General features: G+C 49.6%; 1 protein-coding gene across 4 annotated transcripts in view; it reads right to left on the bottom strand.

Moving 5' to 3' along the window:
• GALNT14 (polypeptide N-acetylgalactosaminyltransferase 14) overlaps positions 1-18,789 on the bottom strand; it is a 228,318-nt gene that overhangs the window by 19,400 nt on the left and 190,129 nt on the right. For all 4 annotated transcript variants that reach the window (XM_011960556.1, XM_011960559.1, XM_011960557.1 and 1 more), the window contains 4 exons: positions 16,058-16,145; positions 15,137-15,221; positions 12,467-12,570; positions 2,341-2,467 (listed from right to left, as the gene is read on the bottom strand). In XM_011960556.1, coding sequence (XP_011815946.1) covers positions 2,341-2,467; positions 12,467-12,570; positions 15,137-15,221; positions 16,058-16,145 — 404 coding nt within the window. The remainder of the gene's footprint in view (positions 1-2,340; positions 2,468-12,466; positions 12,571-15,136; positions 15,222-16,057; positions 16,146-18,789) is intronic.

Below are 18,789 nucleotides of genomic sequence, written 5' to 3'. Positions count from 1 at the left end.
GCTTGGAACCAGAAGTGTTTTGGATTCGGGTGTTTTTGTTTTGTCTTGTTTTGCTTTTGGAATATTTGCATACACATAATGAGATATCTTGGGGACGGGATTCACATCTAATCTAAACATGAAATTCATTCATGTTTCACATACACCTTATACACATAGCCTGAAGGTAATTGTATTTTTCCCTTGGGAATGCTGAATAAACTGTGGGTTGTCTGCCTGCATTTTGACTGCCATCCGTCACATGAGGTCAGGTGTGGAATCTTCCACCTGCCGCATCATGTGGGTGCTCAGAAAGTTTCAGATCTTTGAGCATTTTGGATTTTAGATTTTTGGATTAGGGATGCTCACCTCTAATAACAACAAACCTTTTCCCCAAAAGATACAGACCGGGGAAATCATGCCAGAAACTGAACTTCTGTGGCTCTCAAAGAAATAGGGAGAAAAGGCTCAGGAACCCGACACATCCCTTCACTGCCAGTAACCAAGAGTGCAAAGGCAAGGCCTGCACGGGCATCTGGCCTCTGGCTGTCCTCGGGCTCTTGTCCTGGGTTCTGTCCCTTACCATAGTGGAAGTGCTCAGGTCCCAGCTCTCCAAGGGGAAAGTCGGCACACACAGGTCTTCCTGCAGGCCGTGCAGTTAGCCTGCTGCAGGTGTAAATAACTAAGTAATCAGGCTTCTCTTTCCAGACTTTTTGCTAGCACTCTAGTTTTTAAAATCAGGTTATCTGCCCTGACTCTGACCCCACAAATCACAGAAAAGGAGATAGAGAGACAGACACTAAGGATGACATCCCTCAGCCATCAGGGGCACTAGAAAAAGCCCCAGAAAAGAGGGAAAAGATGTCAGAAAACAGTCAGGTGGCTGGTGGCCTGGGCAGCAGTGGTATCTGCTGAGGTCAAGTAAGGGAACTTGGGGCCTAACTGAAAAGAGGGTGCTCTTTCAGATGCTAACTCTAGCGCACAAGCATTCAAGAGAAGAGGGTGGCAAGCCCTCCTAAGCTGGGACCTGCAATGACAGTTTATGCACACACAGCCTTGTCCATGGGGCACCAGAAGCAGTTAACAGCACCTCCCTGGCCCCTTCCACTGCCGAGCCATCGGCACATTGGAAGCTGCTTTTCAGACATCCGTGCCACAATCCTGTAGAAACTGAATGACCTACCAGTGGCATGCAGGATGTCCACTGGCCAGGACCCAGTCTCAAAGACAATGACTGTCTGGAGCCCCAGGCTCTGCCCCTCATTCCCAGGCCGGCCCCTCTCCAGGCGGTCACATGGCTCCTGCACAGCCACCACCTCCCTGTGCCAGACGTCCCCAGCTCACCTTTACTTTTTAAAACCTGAGAGCTGAGGCAACCCTGCCTTTGCTCCCCACTGCTTCCCGGCCTGCTGATTTTCTCATTTCCCTACCCTTGCCCTTCACGTTTTTGCAAAAGGTGTGGCCAATTTTCCCATTGCTCAAACCCATGTCTCCTCCAGGACAGCTGTGTTGGGGTGGCTGTGTCAGGATGTGATGACACAGCTCCCCCTACCCCAATGGATCAAATGATAGAAAAAAAGGAAGAGGGGACCAAGTGGAGGAGTGAAGCTATCAGATGACAAGAGACAGAGGGTGGGGGAAAGAGAGAGAATCAAGAGGAAAAGAGGCAAAGATGGAACAAATTATTCTGAAAGGAGAAGAGAAAGATCGAAAGAGGAGAAATCGAGGAAAAAAGAGTGGATGAAGGGAGGAAGCAGGGAACAGCCAAGTGGGCACCCTTGGGTCTCTGAGTCCTGGTAAGAACCACCCCCTAGACAGGAGAAGGGAGCGCAACAGCAGACAGGAGCCCAGGGTCTCAGGCCCTGCTCCAGCCTGGACCCTTTGACCGTGCTGACTAGGCCCTGGAGCAGGCACCTAAGCTACAGCCCTTGGGCCTTCCCATTCCCCTGCATCTGCCCAAAGACCTCTCCCCTAGTGACCCAGCCTGAAGGTGGGGCAGCGGCTCTTCTAGAACTCCAAGGTAAAAAGGGCTGCCTTCTTTCATCCCACGAAACCCAAAATATCTGGAGCCCATGCCCTGTAGGAGGGCACTGATGGGTGACTTGAAGCCCACGAGGCCTCATGTGGGGCCTTCCAAAGCCTCAGAAGTATTAGGGAAGCCTCCGGCCCTAATGCTGGACATGACAGGCCTGCCCTCCCTACCCAAGCAGAGTCTGGGTAGTACAAGGTGCAGCCCCAGCCAGTCCAAATCACACAGGCAGCCTAACAGAGCACCAGGGACGGCTGCAACCCTTACCAGCAGCCGCCCAGCCATGGCTGCCTGTGCTGCTGCCCACCCGCACTGAGCCCCTGGGCACTTACTTTATATACGTGTTGGCATTTCCATCAGGAAAAACGTACGGGTGCTTCTTCCGGAAGACGTGCCCCACTCGGCTGCAGGGGACGATCTCTAGGCTGCCCCCGCACATCCACACTCGGAAGGAGATTTCTGCAAGACAGTCACGCCCCTCCTATGACCTCTTATTACTGCTGCTTTGAGGCCCCAGGTCTAATGAAATGGTGAGGGCCCTGCAGAGGCCAAAGAACAGACTCTGCAGCCAGTCTGTAGGCTCCACTGGCTGAGAGACCTCAGTTTCTCCATCCATAAATGGGAATAGTCCTACCACTTCGGAGGGTGGTATAAGAGAGCAGGGAAACAGTACCAACCAGCACGCTGGCCTCTGGAGCATATTCAGGGGCCAGCATGGCGGGGCAGGGGCTCTGCTGCAATGTCTTAGCCTGGAAAGGAGGAGCCTTGGGGCACCAAGAGAATTGCCTTCTAACTTGCAGAAGAATTCACTGTGGAAGTCTGGTTAGATGCACTCCCTGTGATCCCAGAGGGTTAGAGTCAGGACCAAAGAGAAGGAAATTTCAGTCGAGAATACAGGAGAATTTTCTAACAATCAGGGACCAGGTGACCATTGTGAGAAGACTCGGGACAGGCTAGAAAACCACGGCAAGGATGCAACAGAGGGGAGCGAGTCCCCAGAAGGCCTCAGGGCGAGGTGTCCACAGAAGTTCCTGCCACAGTGAATGCAATTCTACCACTGGGGAAGAGCTACCTGAATCATAACCCAGGAGGAGAAAGTCTGTGCAGTTAATGAGAGCTGAAAGCAGCTCTAGAAAATGCTGGAAGCCTCAAAGCTGTTGTTGCTGGTGTCCCCTAGGTTTGTACACATAGCCGTTTCTTCCTGGTTGGCTGCTGCTATGGGCCCTCAGAGAGGTGGGTGGGATGGAGTTAGCAGAGGCAGTTGTGATGAGTGTATTTCTCCCCGGGACTACACCCGAGCTGGCTTGAAGTAGTGCTTCTGCCCTGAGAAGGAAGCGGTGGCATACCAAGCGGGGAGGGAGGGAATTTTATCACTGCCATTGGTTAAAATTGCCAGTGCATGGTGACATTCAAAAGCAGAATGACTGTTAGTGCTAATATTGCCCTTAAATTTTCTACAGATAATGTACCCCCTAACTGACCGCAGCGAGGGCAGGCTGCTTCCTGCATCCCACTGGGCCTGTCGCTGGTAGAAAAGGCAGCTCCTGATCTGTAGGTATTCTGGTCTGGCTAATGCTTCTGAAGTCAACCCCAGGTGTGTGGCTGCCCATGTGAGGGGCCATGGGGAAGCAGGCTGGGTGTTTAGGGGCAGGGAACAAGAATGCAGGTATTCTGGGGCCTTCATATCACATGTGTGTCCTGCACCCTGCTCTCATTCACCTGTCCCCAGCCACTCTTGCCTGTCATCTACCTGTCTCCTCCCACGTTTCCTTGGAAAGGCTCCTGGACTGACGTAAGACTTCCTTCACTAGCCCTACTCCATCACCTTCTCTGCACCTGCCCCTCTGCCTACTGCTGTTCACTCCCGGGAAGCCTGGATTCCCCTAAGAGTGGGGACCATGTAGACTCAAGGAGGAAGAGAGGACTTCTCATGACTGCTACTGAATCATGGCAGTAACATGGGGGAAAGGAACAGGAAGAACTTAGCTCCAGTCAGCAGGCCCAAGTCTGCAGTAACCGGCTAGCTGCAACCTTGGGCAACCTGCTTAAGCTCGTGGAGGCCTGATTTACTCTTATGTCAAACAAATGTCATAAAAACACTCCACTGGACTGCCATCAGCATCAAATGAAACAGAATTTTGAGAACAACTGTGTAAACGCTAAGTGTGATTGAAAAAGATCAGCAGCAGTTATTATGAGACATCCCTCTGAAGCCAATCTCATTAAAACATGGACATCACCCACCTGTGCCCCCTTTTAATTTGTTAGACGACTTACAGATGCTTCTTCCCATCTTCTGCCACACTGCAGGAGATACCTGAAATGTATGCACTTCACATTTGAGATTTCGACTCTCCATAAAGTCCCATGGTATAGCGGGAGTTGGCATTTGGCTGGGGCACTATTTGAATCGTTTTTCACATGAGTCATTGAGCAAAGAGTGAGCTCAGCCAACTGCCTGGCACCCACATCCCCATCTTGCAGTAGCACATAGAGGAACCTGGAGGTCGGTGCGTGGAGTGGTGTCAGCACGTGTGAATTTCAGTCTCATGTCTGTGCTCCAATCAACTCCACTCCAGAGACTCAAAACAGGGCCTGCTCTAGTTCCCAAAGTGGAAAACCCTCCAATTCCTCAACACTAGAGATGGAGTCCTTGCTCGCTAGATTTAACTTACACATCTTGTGCCAGCTTTCTTCTAAAGATATGTATGGGTTTCATCTACAGTCTCTTCCTTTCCTTGTATTCAAATGAGACATATGTCCCTTTGCCTTTGCAAAGTGAATCCCTCCAACCTGTGCCTCCACCCCATGCCCCACCCCCATTCCCCACTAGCTGTTTCTTTTCCTATGATCCCTCATCCCAGCTCTTTATTTCTCTCTGAATCTACCGATCCCTCCCTTCTGCCACGGGCATGCACAGGTCCCCAGCTAGGCCGGCACCTGGCCCTGATCCTTCTCTACCTTCCTTCTGGTCTCCCTATGTTCTTCTCCTACATCCCCTCAACGCTCTGCCTCCGAGCATTTTCCTGACACTGCTGTCGCCTCTGCTCCCAGAGTTCACCCTATGCTGAGGACTCACCTCCATCCTACCAGCCCCAACTCTGCCCCAGGCTCTGGCACCAGCTTTCCAGAGGATTGGCTGAGGTATCTATTGAGGTGCACGGGACATTATCACACCCAAGACATCTCCTATGCCCTCGGCATCTTCCCACAGCCCGCTGCAGCCCTGCCTCCTCTAAACACATTCCTCCTCCTTCTAATTTTCTTATGTCTGTTGCCTTAGTACAAAAGTTGAGTATTGCAATTCTGCAAGCATTAGCCATGGGAGGAAAATGACCCCTTCATTTACTTCTGGCCCAGGCAGGCAGTAGCTGATTAGTCCTAACAACCCTGCTCCATTGTTATTGATGTTCCTATTTTGCGATGCAGAAGCAGCTCTGATAGGACAACTGAGAGCGAGGAGCTGGTGACATTCAAAAGCATGGAAGCACATCTCCCCAACTCCAAAATCCATGCTCTTCCCCCGACACCACCCTGCCTCCATACTGAACATCTTCCACCAGCCAGTACAGCTGTGGATGCAAAGATACCGACTTCAAGGCACTCACAAATGAACAAGAGTGACAAATATATAGTTAGCTGTCACATGCCTACCCTGTCAACTCACTCATCCAGTCCTGAAGGATGTCTGTCTCAGGTCTCCTTCGGGCCAGCTGCTGCCGCCCAGAGGAACCTGCAGCTGAGATGAGTTAAGAGTGTCTCTACTCTGGAGTTCAGATTGTTATGCCTGGAATTATTGGAGGCACGTGTCTTGACATGGATGGCTGTGCTGCTGCCAGAGTCAAGAGGCAGTCTGAGGGATGTGGCTTGGAGTTTTCAGATTAGTGTGATGATTTATAGGGATGACAATGCGGGATATTTAAAACCTAGGCTATACAGGTGCTCTACCCTTATCTACATCACTGACTTCAAGGAAATGATGTGTATCCTCTCAGGACTGCAGGCCAGGCCTGGTGGTTCACAGATATCTGCTGAGACCTTTGGGACAGTCTTCAGTCCTGAGGTCTTGTGAAAGGGCTTGCACAAGCGCTATCAGAAGTGCTGCAGATTCACGTGTGAGGCGGCGGACCTTCCAGGTACAGCTTAGGGCCTCTGATCTTTGAGGCTGCAGCACCTGCAGAGTCATCATTTCTGAAGTGAGGCGAGGAGGGAACAAAAAAAAATTTGTGTAGGGAGTTTGCAGGGGGTTCTTGCTGAGTCAGCGCCCACATAATCTCCCTGGTGATGAATGCCGCCTCACGGAGACCCAAATCCACTTTGAATTCCAGGCATGGAGATGTGTAATTATTCCATCCTCATCTGGGGCACTCTTATAATCTTACTTTCTTTAAGCGTCAGGTAAATATTTGAGAGCAAATTGCCCTCCCGCCCTTCATCCCCCCCTCCTTCCTTCTGTCTCTCCATCTGCTGATCAGTAGTTCTTACCACTCCTCCCAGGGTCCTAGCCCTTCACCAGAACCAACTTCTACCTGGCAAGCCCATGAATGGTGGACACGAATTCAGGGGAGAAGGGGCAGCTTTCTCTCCAGGAAGCAAACCACGACTATTCACATGCCACTGCTTGGCCATACTGGTCAAGGTTCTAATTTCGTTTTATAGCCTGGTTTCTAAACAAAGGCAAAGAGAATTATTACACGTGGGTACCACATTTTAAATGGAGCCTCATATAATGTATATGTGTGTGTATTATATATACAATAGCATAGTCCATTCTACTTTTGGCCAAGTTTAAACCTCTATCTGAGAAACAGACACTCACCTGGCTATTGTCATTCATAAGTCCACACATATTTATGTACAATGGGGAACCTTACCTTTCAGTAATTTTTAAGTTCCCAGCATCTGCTGGGCTAGAAAGCAAGCTCTGTTATTACTCTTTAATGAACGAATGGACTTGAGTAGAGATAATCTTATTGGCCCACAAAACATCGCCTTGAATCTTTGAGCAAAATTGCATTTCACCGATGGCTGGGACAATCAAGTCTCCATCCACACCTCTTACTCTAGACAAGTATTGACCACAGGCATGCCACGATCTGCAGTGGCCATACGATTGCAAATGCCAGGTGACACCTTTATCTTTCCATATTCTGTATTCAAACAGAGCAACCAGTGTCTGATGGGACTCAATTACACTTAGGGAAGTTGAGAAGCAGCAGGAAAGGACAGCTTCAAGGGGTCTCCCTTGGACATGGGGCTTTAGCCAGTAGCCCAGACAAGGAACAGAGTGCTGGCTGCATTAGCTTTACTCTCCATCTGGGGGAAAAGCTGACTTCCTATCACACTTGGGTGCTCTTCTCAAACGAGACCATGCCCCTAATCTTGAGCCACTGATCATGGAAAGGGTGAGGCTGAAAGAGAAAGTCAAGGAATAAACTAATCCAGCAGGTCACACATAATCCTCGTTTAACAAACCTTGCTCTCTGAAAGAGAAGGCAGCTCACCCTGGCGGAGCACAGGCACTTTCATTAACTAATTAATCTTCGCAACAGCCCTGTGATGCGGGGCCTACTACCATTTTCCATTGCTGCAATAACAAATCCCCACAAACTTAGTGGGCAGGTTTGGCGGAGCCCTCTGCTCAGGGTCTCAGGCTGAAATCAAGGTGTCAACAGGATGGCTTCTTTCTGAAGGCTCTGAAGATGAATCCACTTTCAAGCTCATTCAGGTTGTTTGCAGAACTCAGTTTTCCTTGGGGTTGCAGGACTGAGGTTCCCTTTTCCACGTGGCTGTCACCCTTGGGGCCTCTCTTGGCTACTTCCATGTTGCCCTCTCCAGCAGCTGTGGTCGGTCCCTCTTGGGCATCATATGTCTCTAGTTTCATCTGCTACTTCTTTTCTGCCTCCAGCCTGAGAAAGTTCTCTGCTTTGAAGGGCTCAAGTGTTTAATTGTGTCCACTCAGAAACGCCAGGGTAATCTCCTATCTTCAGGTCACTGATTAATGACCCCAAATACATCTGGGAAATTCCTTTGCTATGTAAGGTAACATCCTGACAGGTTCCAGGGATTAGGGTGTGGATATCTTTGGAGGTGGCTGTTGTCCCCATTACAGTCCCCATTATAATCTCCACTTTAAAGACTTAGAAACAGGCTCAGTGAGGTGACGTAACTTTCCCAAGGATGCCTAGCAATGGTTACAGGATTTAAACTCAGGCCTACGAATGCTTAATGATGTTTATAGGATTTAAACTGAGGCCTACCTGGTTCCACAGCCCACATTCTTTCCATAACACTCACCCAACCACCCCCCCACCCCCCGCCACACACATACTCACACACTCAGGAGAGCCAAGCCTGACATAGCCTGGTGTCCCTGACTACATTCTGGGACAGCAGGTGGTGGTAGTTCCTCTCTGGGCCCCAACTCACCCTCTCTTCTCAGCAGTCTTTTGTGCCTGCTGTGCTTTGGAAATCCCCCATTCTAAATTCAGGAATCCCATATTTGCCCTTCATATATGTGCCAAGGGCTCCTTTTTGGAAATATATACCGCTTACATACCTACACACACACACACACCCCTACACACGCACACACACAGACTTTACACTAGGGCAACAGATTCCTTTTACACACACACACACACACACACACACACGCATGTACTCCCTCTCTAACAGATTCCTTTTATCTCTAAAGACCAAAAGCTAAAAGTAGGATGCAGCTCAAAGTAGATACATTACATGTACACTGTGTTATGTAAATTGCAGTTTAAGCATCCAATTTTAATGCAAATCAACTTCTGAAAAAAAAAAATCTAAAAGCCACATTTCCCTAACATCTGCTCATAGGCTGAAATGCACATGTAATGATCAAAACTATTCAGCTCACCTTAGAAATACTTTGGAAATGGTGGCATTGAGGTCAGGGCATGTGAGTGTATGAGACATGGCTTTCACATGGCCACCACAGCCAATCCATCAGTGGCTGCTTCTAACTCGTGAAAACCAAGATGGGGTAGGGCAGGGGCAACATGCTATTGAGTAGGTCACAGTCACTCTGGCCAGAGCCTGTCCCAATCATCTCATGCATCTTTGTGCTGTGAAATAAAGACAACACAACATACGCAAACATGTCTAGAACACACAGAAATTCTATTACTTAGAAAGGAAAGATGTCTCTACCAGCTGCTATTGTGTTTAAAGGGAATCCTTAAACATGTCTCTGTAGGACTCCATTTAATCCAGTGAAACTTATTTTAAATGGAGCCTCATATATATTGCCCTTCCCATCTTGAAGCCCCTTCCCATTCAGTCTCTGGCTTTTTGAACCCACATTTAGTAAGCAGTTTCTACCATTGCTGGCTCAAGAATGCGAAGTTAGGTGGATGATCTTGCCTGTAAGGAGCCCCAGGTTTGGTAGAAGCCTGGGCGGCAGGCACAGACGAAGAAAGAGACAAACACATACAAGGGCTCTGTGCAGTGATGGAGAAGAGAACCTGGTGGTGAAGGGTGCACAATGAGGGAGAGGGTGGGCCAGAGGTAGGGCAGGGAAAGCTTCCTGGTTCTAGAGGAGGTGGCCCCAGGGCTGAGTCCTGCAGAAGGTCAGCTTCTGCAGCAGAGTGAGTTTGGTAGAAAAGGGAAGCTAGGTCATAATAGTGGGTTGGGCTCACTCTGGGAAGGGTGGGAAGTTCTGTTGGTACCTCTGGACCTAAGGCTGAGGCAGGAGCAGGCTGATGAGGCTGGAGAGGTAGGCAAGGCCATGGGAGGGAGGGATCCAGCTGAGGAGTGTGGGTGTCCCCTTAGCACAAGAGGGAGCCACTGAGAATGCCAGGCAGGAAGCAGCAGGGAGGTTTACATTTCAAAACAAGCACTTTGGCAGGGGTGTGAGAGCTCAGATTCCATAGTACAATAGAGATGGAGGACCACTGAGGAGAGTATTGGGGCAGATGGAGAGAAAGCGATGGATGTGAGTGATGCTGAGGTCAGTTGATCTGCAGGACTTGGTGACTTGGTGGGTAGGAGGCCCATCCTGCCACACTCTGGAGCCAGGACTCCTTTCTTCACCCCTTAGTGCCATCTCCCCTTCGCAGCTGGAGTATCACTTGCACACCCCATCCAAATCCCTGTTCTTCACGGAGACCCTCTTTCAAATTCCCCCTTCATGTACTCAGGTGCCTTGTTATCCCCACCTGCAGATGTAACACTGTCCATGTGATACAGCCACCACTGGAAAAGCACTGCATTTTCTGGCATATAAAATGCCAAAAACAAAATCCAGAAATGGCTTTCAAAGTGCTGTTAGCTGGCTATAACATAATGGAATGTTGGGGCGGGGAAAAACGAAGTGTTTCCTGTGATAGCTGTTGGCAGTGCTTTTTTTGTGGTTTAAAAATTTTGTGATGGATTGTAAATGTCTCTCCCACACCTCCCAGCACCCTTTCCAACTTCTCTATTCCAATCAGCCCTTGTTGATGCCAAAAGAGTCGGAAGCCAGCTAGATGAGATTGCTACTTGATTTGAGCAGGTGTGTGTTAACATCGCTATAAGGAAAGGTATTGCTACCGATACCAAAATGGACCAGACTGTGCCATCCTTGAAATTCATGCTGCCTGAATCCAAATAGAACTTCCATGTGGAAGAAGAATCATACTCACTTTGTGCAGTTCAAGAGGGCAGAACAAGCCCCGACAGACAGAAGATGGGGTAGCTGGGCTTTGACATAGAAGAATTCTCTAATAGTTCAACAAAAAATTTATCTATAACAGAATATGCCAGACTGTGAAGTAGTGAATGCATCATTGTAAGAAGCATTTCAGCAGAGATTGGATGGCTGCTGTCTATAAGAAATGCTGTAGAGAGGATTCATCTGATGGCTGAGAGAAAAGCTGGAACAAATCACTAACTATAAGAAATATCGAGGTCGTCAAGACATAAAAATGGGCTCCGCACCATAAGAGAGAAATCCCTGCCCCACTGAGAACACCAAAGGTCCACCTGCTCCAAGTTCTCCTGGGCTGGTGCAGGCAGACCCAGCCTCGAACCCCACACCAGCAGCACCCTATCACATTCCAGAAGGCCTTCGTGGGCTGGGTCCCAGGGAAGGGATTCGATTTTGTGCGGGTGTTGGGGTGTTTTTCTGTTTTGTTTGCTGGGCATCCAGTCTGGACCCTGTATGGCAGGAGACTGACTTTTCTGATGCATTTCACTACACTGCCCAGTTTGAGAGAACAGATGCTGTGGGTCAGGCCAGAAGCCATAAATTTCCAGGAAATAACTCTCAGTGACTGAGGGAGAAAGCCATAAAACACCCTGGAGGCAGAAACAGGAGAACACAATGGCAGCGGATAATGCATGGATTACTGCTAAATGTTGGGATGTGCCCCATGGATCATTCTCTTGGCCTGCATCCCTGCTCAGAGAGCCCATGCCAGACATGTGCCACAGTGCCCAGACAGGGGATGGTCCTGACACTTTGGGATGCTTCCTTTTACTCTACCATGATGTGTTCATTCAACAAATAGTTACAGAGGGCCTCCTACCTGGCAGCCACTATGCTAAACACTGGAGACAGCCAGGAACAAAATGGACCCCAACCCCTGCCCTCATGCCGCTTCTATCCTAGTGATCTCCTAGGTCTCAGCTGCTGGAGGGAACTGACATGTATTATGCCTGCATGATGTCAAAATTTTACACACTTACTTCAATGGCTTTTAACAACCCCAAGAAGTAGAGGTAGTATCCTGAAGTCACACCTTTAATACCAAGGGAAATGAGGTATTAAGTATCACTAGCTAGATGGAATGGGTCTTTCTGACTGTGCTGTTTCTCCTGTGGCTGCAAGCCTCAGCTCTATACCACCATGACCGGACTCAACCATCTGTTTGTACAGTTTTGGGTCCTATAACCCAGCCCCCTTCCTCACCCCTTCCTCTCCCACTATAAGATAAGGGTGAAATATCCCCAGACCCTCCTCATTATCCAAAACTGAGTGCTGCAATCAAAGAAGCCAACAGACTTTAATGGATGTTAATAAATGTCACTGTTGTTCCTGTTCCTCATTCTTTCTCCTCAAGCTCCTTCCAACTCCAAATTTTCAAGTGTATCACTCCTAGCTCAAGCCGGTACTTGACCCCTCAGAGTTGGTGTTCTTCCTTGGTCTTCCTGGCTGTTGCCTCTCAGCTTTCCCCTAACAGTCTGTCAGAGCGTGTTTCCCAGTCCTCAACATACATGCAGCCCCATGGAGAGATTCCCTTGTTATTAACGCCCTCCAACAACTATTCCTTTAGCACCCTACTGGCTTTACCCCAAAAATGTAACTCACCATCTCCCAGGACCTCATCCCAAGCACGTGTGACTCTCTGACAGCTTGGTGCTGGATCCAAAACCACAGAGGTCCCCGCCCCAGCCCCCAGGGGTGTATAGAACAGCATAGGTCAGGATGCAGAGGCAGGGACTCACCAAAGTTCTCCCCACCCCAGATGTCCATGTCCATATCATATTTCCCCAGGTAATCAAACCAAGCTTTGTCGATCACGAAGAGCCCTCCAGCTATGATAGGAGTCCTGTGCATTTGGGAGAAAAAGAGAGGGGATCAGTTCTAGTGGGGGGATCACTGTCAAACTCTTCGGCCCCTTGAGTCTGAAATACCCATTTCCCATTTGGGGAAAGAAAACCCCACTACGGGAAGAAAACTCTCATTTCCTTCCCATTTCTGTTCCTCTCGAGAAGGGCCAGTACATTTTCCAGTTACCTAAAATGAGAACAAGCTCCAGGGATTTTCCCTGTGATAATAAATCTCCTGACCTTGCAGACAGGCAAATTCACTCATTAGCATACGTCCCATGGGCACACAGGGCTCACTCCGGACCCCAGCTATTCCGATGACCCGGGGAGCTTCCCCCAGCCTCTTCCACAGGATCCGCACAGCAGGGCTCTCTTGGGAGCTCTGTTACTGGGAGAAGGGACAGTGGGCTACCGAGCATGCAGAGGAGAAGGGCTGAGGCAGCACTTGGTAGCAGCACATCTGCTTCCTGAAACTGGGCTCTCTCTCCTTTTCTTTCCTCTTTATGCCTCTGTTATGGGTTGAATTCCTTCTTAAAAAGATATGCTGGAGTCCTAACTCCCCAGTATCTTAGAATGTGACTGTAATTGGAGACAAGGTCTTTACAGAGGTAATCAAGTTAAAATGAGGTAATGAGCCCAATATGACTGGTGTCCTTATATAAAGGGGAAATTTGGACTCAGAGACAGACACACAGAAGGAAGAGGATGTGAAGAGATATAGGGAAGACACGGCCATCTATTGGCCAAGGAGAGAGGCTTAGAACAGCCCTCAGAAGGAAGCAACCCTGTGGACACCTTGATCTCAGACCTCTCCTCCGGAACTGTGGGATGATACATTTCAGTTGTTTAAGGAGCTCCGTGTGTGGTATGCTGTTACAGCAGCCCTAGCAAACTCACACATCCTCATATTTTTTTTCCTTTTCTTGGCCCCAGTTCCCAACCTTCCCTGCAGAGATGCCAGAGAAATGCCTGAAAAGGGGCTACCAAGGAAGGCAGGAGGGGAACAGATTCCAAGCTAATAATCAGTGGCTGGGTAGGTGGGCAAGCCCTCAAAGACCTGGCCCCCGTTCAGTGGATCCAGAGGGTGGAGGGAGTTTTCTTCCATATCAAACAAGGAATTGATGGACAGCTGGTCAGAAGCCCCAGGTCTCCTGATGCTGCCACATCCTGCTGTTCCCTGAGAACTGGCTTCATCCTGGGAAACAAGTGCCCTCTGATGAGCAGAGCTGTCCCACAAGAAGAGAACTTGTCCTGAGAACGACACCCCTGGGACAGAGGCAGGAAAACTCCATGGGAGCTGCACAGCATCACCTTGACCCTTTGCTCTTCCCACGCCCACACCATGCACGGCCCCTGGTGAGGAGCTGATATGAGCTGTGTGATGCTCAGCATAAGAAGAAGCTCCTCATCCCTCTCCCTTTAGAAATGAAGGACTTTGTCCCAGGTGCCATCTGGCTCCAATCTCCCTCTTGGTATCTGTCCAGATAGAGAAGCCTGGAGGAGCAAGGAGGGGCCGTCAGGTAGATGAGACCACGGTCCTGTCCCACAGTAGAATTCTCAGAGTCCCCACCCCCATCTGGAAGGTCACCATTCATATTCCCATTTTTGGCTCTTGCTGGTCCCTTTGCCCTCAATTTGACTTAAGCCAGTGCACCAAAACTGATTAAATATTTACTATGTGCCAACACCAGAGACACAGAGATGCCTTTGGTTAGTCCTGGGCATCCCTAATCCGGACTGAGAAATCCAGTGGCCTCTGTTTCTATCCCTGCACTTCTTATTCTCCTGCTGCCCCGCCTGAGGCAGACTTGTTTTAGCTTAAGTATTCCCAAGAGGCCTGGAATGGCCAGGAACGACTTACTGTCCAGTAGGTAGGACACCAAGACCATCACTCTTGATGCTGAGACCACAGGCTCCCCTGTGTGGCAGCCAATTGCTCTATTCTACTTCAAGCCCTCAGCTGGCCCCCAGGCCCCATGCAAAGCCCTAGCCACCATATGCTGTGGGTCACAGTGGGGCCTGGAAAAGAGGATGTGGGTCAGGACAAAGCCATCCACAGCCCGACAAAGCTTCCAGAGTTCAAGCCACTGTCATGTTCCTGCAGAGAACAGGGCAGCTGTGCTTATGAACATGTCACAGTGGCCTTCATATTGCCCTCCACTTATAGCAGCCGCTGACTCAATTTTCCTGGGCTGAATTCTGACATCCAAGACCCTGGGACTTTGCTCCTGACCCTAAAGGACCATCTTTCCCCTCATTAGAGGCCCAATGGGACCATTCAACCAATGTTGGGCTCCGACATTAGCAGGAGGCACAAGGACATCATGGCATGTGTGAAAGTGGGCAGCACACCTCAGCACCGGCTCTACCGGCCGCCATCCCCTTAGCGAGAAGTCCCCAAGAGGATAGAAACCTCCTAAAATAAAGGCAAAAGTGGAGATGGCCTGGCAAAAGGCTCCCTTTGTCTGCTTGATGCTTTGACATCTGACATTGAGCACCTCCCTACACTCGACAGGATTCAGTGGCGATGGTCCACCCACCCCCGCACAGACCCTTCCCACTTACCTGATGGGCTCTGTGGGGTCCAGGCGCCGAGCCTTCTGCTGTGGGGAGAGCTGCTCCCACTGGAAGTGGAGGCTCCAGTCAAACCCTACAACACAGCACCAACCCACTTGTTTTGGTCTCTCAAAAGCACTTGCTCATTCTGCACCTTCTCCAGAAGGTCATGAATGCACCCAGGTCCTGGAGAGGCAGGTCTCAAAGAGGCCGGTGCCTGGATTACAGGTTTCCTTAGGCTGACCAGCAGCATGGCTGTCAAAGCTCTGCTCACAGCTTCCTGCTCTTCCTTTACCCACTACTGCCTCTCTGAGCCTTCTCTGCTGTGTAGGGTTAGAAATAAAGGGCAGGGGATAAAGAGCTAGGGGTAGGGCCTGAGGATGACAGGATGGATAGTCATGGTATGTGGGCCTCGGCACTGAGTCTCAGGAAGGTGTGAGCAGGAGGTTGGCGAGAGGCTCCTAGACTACCTGAGCCACCTAAAAGTCATTCTTGCAGTGGGGGCAACAGTGGGTCCTGTGTGGAGAGCTGGGGTGGGTCTCCCCAAACATGCTCCCCTCCCTAAAGTCCCTACTCCTGTTAACAGAATAATCACATGTCTCTAGGAGAGGGTGGTACTCGCTGCTGGCATCAGAGCAATGCAGGCTGCATGTAGCTGGAAAATCCTTGCTCCCGTCACGTTCTTGGGCCCTGAGGTGAGCCCAGTCTTAGAGCTGGAGCTCTGGGTGCTGGGAGCATCCTGCCCACTCCCTAGCCCTTCCATCCACAGTCCTGGTGGTAAGGGCCAAGCTAAGGTAATTATAGCGCAGGTTGCACGCTGAGCTTTCTCGACAAGCCACTAAGAGCTTTTCCTTCACTCTCCCCACTTAAAAGCAGTGACTGGGAGGAAAAGAAAATCCTTACTGGGGAGGAGGTGTCAGCCCAACTCACCCCCTCTGAGCTCCGAGGCAGACTCGATGTAGGTGAAGGTGTCCAGGTTAATGATATCGATCACAGGGCACACCACCCGCGTGTAGTCCTGTAAGACAACAGACCCGCACTCAGCTTATGGAGGGGAGCCCAGCTGGGAGTCACGGAGCTTGGGATGGCCTTGTGAGGGTAGTGCCAGAGATGAGTTTTGTGGCCTTCACAGAGTCCTTTCGTCTCTGGATCTTAATTTTTCCATCTATAAAAGGGAGTACTGGGCACTGGGACCTCTGCAGTTCTGATGCCTAAAATGCTAAGAGGTTTTCCTTGACCGCTGGGACCTCCCTGCCACAGTGGCCATCTAAAGAAAGGTGGACATGATGGAGGCTGGCTGGGGAGTATTGCACACCCAGAAAGGGGAAATCGAGAAGAAGGGGCTCCAGAAGCCCTTCACCATGAGTGGGGCTCTAGGAGGCAGAGGACATAGTCAGGTGGTGATACGGTTTGGATCTGCGTCCCCAGTCAAATCTCATGTTAAACTGCAGTCCCCAGTGTTGGACGTGGGGCCTGGTGGGAGGTGACTGGATCATGGGGGTGGATTTCTCATGAATGGTTTAGCACCATCCTCTTGGTGCTGTTCTGGTGATAGACAGTGTGTTCTTCTTGTGAGATCTGGTTGTTTAAAAGTGTGTGGCACCTCCCCACTCATTTGCTCTGTTGCTCCTGCTCTGGCCATGTGACCAGCCTGTTCCCCCTTCACCTTCTGCCATGATTGTAAGTTTCCTGAGGTCTCCCTCAAAGCTGAACAGATGCCAGCATCATGCTTCCTGTACAGCTTGTGGAACCATGAGCCAATTAAACCTCATTACTTTTATAAATTAACCCAGTCTCCGGTATTTCTTTATAGCAATGTGAGAATGGACTAATACAGCTGGGAAGGTGACCCCAAGACTGCAGCCCCAAGAAGCAAAACCGTACACCCATGGTGCTTCATTCTAGGCCTGTGGTTTATGGATAAGTTGATGAATAGCATCTCCCAGAGTCCTAGTTTTAATTGTCCCCTGCAGATGAATAGTCACAAATCTGTACCAGGCCCCGACTTTCCTCTTAGCTTCCAGACTCAGACACAATATGCCATTGGCCACCTCCATGTGAATTTCACTCACCCTTCAAAGGTTGGCTTCATTGTCTTCTCCCCAAACATGCTCCCTTCCTTAAGTTCCCCTATTTCTGTTAACAGAATCATCACCTGTCTCCCCTCCCCTTCATTTAGTGCAGCACTAAATGAAGAAGCTTCACCCAGGCCATCAACCAGACCAAATCCTGCTGGTTCTAACTCCAAAACTGCTCTTTGAGTTCAGCCTGCTTCTCCTCCATCCCCTCAAGCCTGGAGTACTACAGTGGACTCCTAAACCCAACCCCACTCTATCTCCTGCTCTTCCCCTTTTATTCCACATATGGCTGCCAAAGTTGTCTTTCCGATTTGCAAATCTGACTCTGCCACTCAGCTGTTAAAAACTTTAACTGCCTCTAAGATAAGTACAAACTCCTTAGTATAGCATCCCAGACCATCAAGAACAGGCCTGTCTCTAGCTTTCCAGCCTCATTACTTGCTATGTCCCTCAGGCCACCCCATCTATAGCATCAAAATCATATAGCGGGAAACATTTTCAAAATATGCAAGCCTAAGTCACCAGCTTCTTGGAGCCATCAAGCCACTGTATATATATTTTTCAAAATTCTCATTTCTGGGTGAGTAGCCCTGTACCCGATGTGCAGTGAGGAAAACTCCCCACATTGCTCAGAGAGGTGTCAATGAGCTGTGAACACTGAAACTTTTGGACAGCTAAACGGGAATCAGACAGCCCATCAAAACCAGCAGGTCCCCGGGAACCAGACAGGACTGCTTTTCCAATCCTCTGCACCAACAACCCTTTGGCCAGCACAGGCAGGAACCTCTGTTTCTCCTTGAAGCCATTTAATTTCCTGGTTCAATCTTTCCCCCAAATGAGGTTGTCTTCTTGTTTTAAACTCTAGATTCACTGAGTGCCTGATTTTAAGTTCACAGACTTAATCTGGCCCTCAGCCTCCCACATGTGACTCATTCTGACAGTAACAAGGTGCCTCTGAAAACCAATTGGCCCACATGGAAAGAAATGCTCATTTTCAATGCATGACTTCTACCTCTGGGATGTCACAGATGGTTCATTCACAGTCAGCACTGCACCTGCCCAGCTGCCACAGTTCCTCTGGGGCTCTTGGGCCACTGTCATTGTGTGTCTGTGGATCTGTCCACAGGATCCATATGGATACACACTGCAGGCACACACACCACCATCCATACAAATACCTGTACATGCACACACAAATACACACACAGTTGTTCCTTAAATTCTGAAATGACCTCAGAAGTTCAGAGATATCTTCTGTATGTCTGACAAAGTCTTGATTTTGCCTTTGCTTTGAGCTTTGGGGCCTCTGCAGCTGTACTAGGGACTTCTGTGACTCTTATGCAATAAAGAATTAACCATGCCCAAAGATACGTTTGGCCCTTGCCCAGCTCCTGGGAGGTAACCTCTAACCCCTTGGAATGTCCTGCCTAGAAGAGTGTCTTTGTTTACCTGGGGCTGTGGGTTACACCAGATAATCTATGCTAACAATGTGGTTTATAGTGAAGACCTTGGGCCATCTGGTACCAAGTCAGCTTGACCTCTGGAAAGGCATGGAGATCATGAGGTAGTCAGCCATGTCTATTT

The sequence above is a fragment of the Colobus angolensis genome, unplaced genomic scaffold (genome assembly GCF_000951035.1).
Source record: "Colobus angolensis palliatus isolate OR3802 unplaced genomic scaffold, Cang.pa_1.0 Scaffold515, whole genome shotgun sequence".
Classification (NCBI taxonomy): domain Eukaryota; kingdom Metazoa; phylum Chordata; class Mammalia; order Primates; family Cercopithecidae; genus Colobus; species Colobus angolensis.
This window is presented reverse-complemented; position numbering and strand designations above follow the sequence as displayed.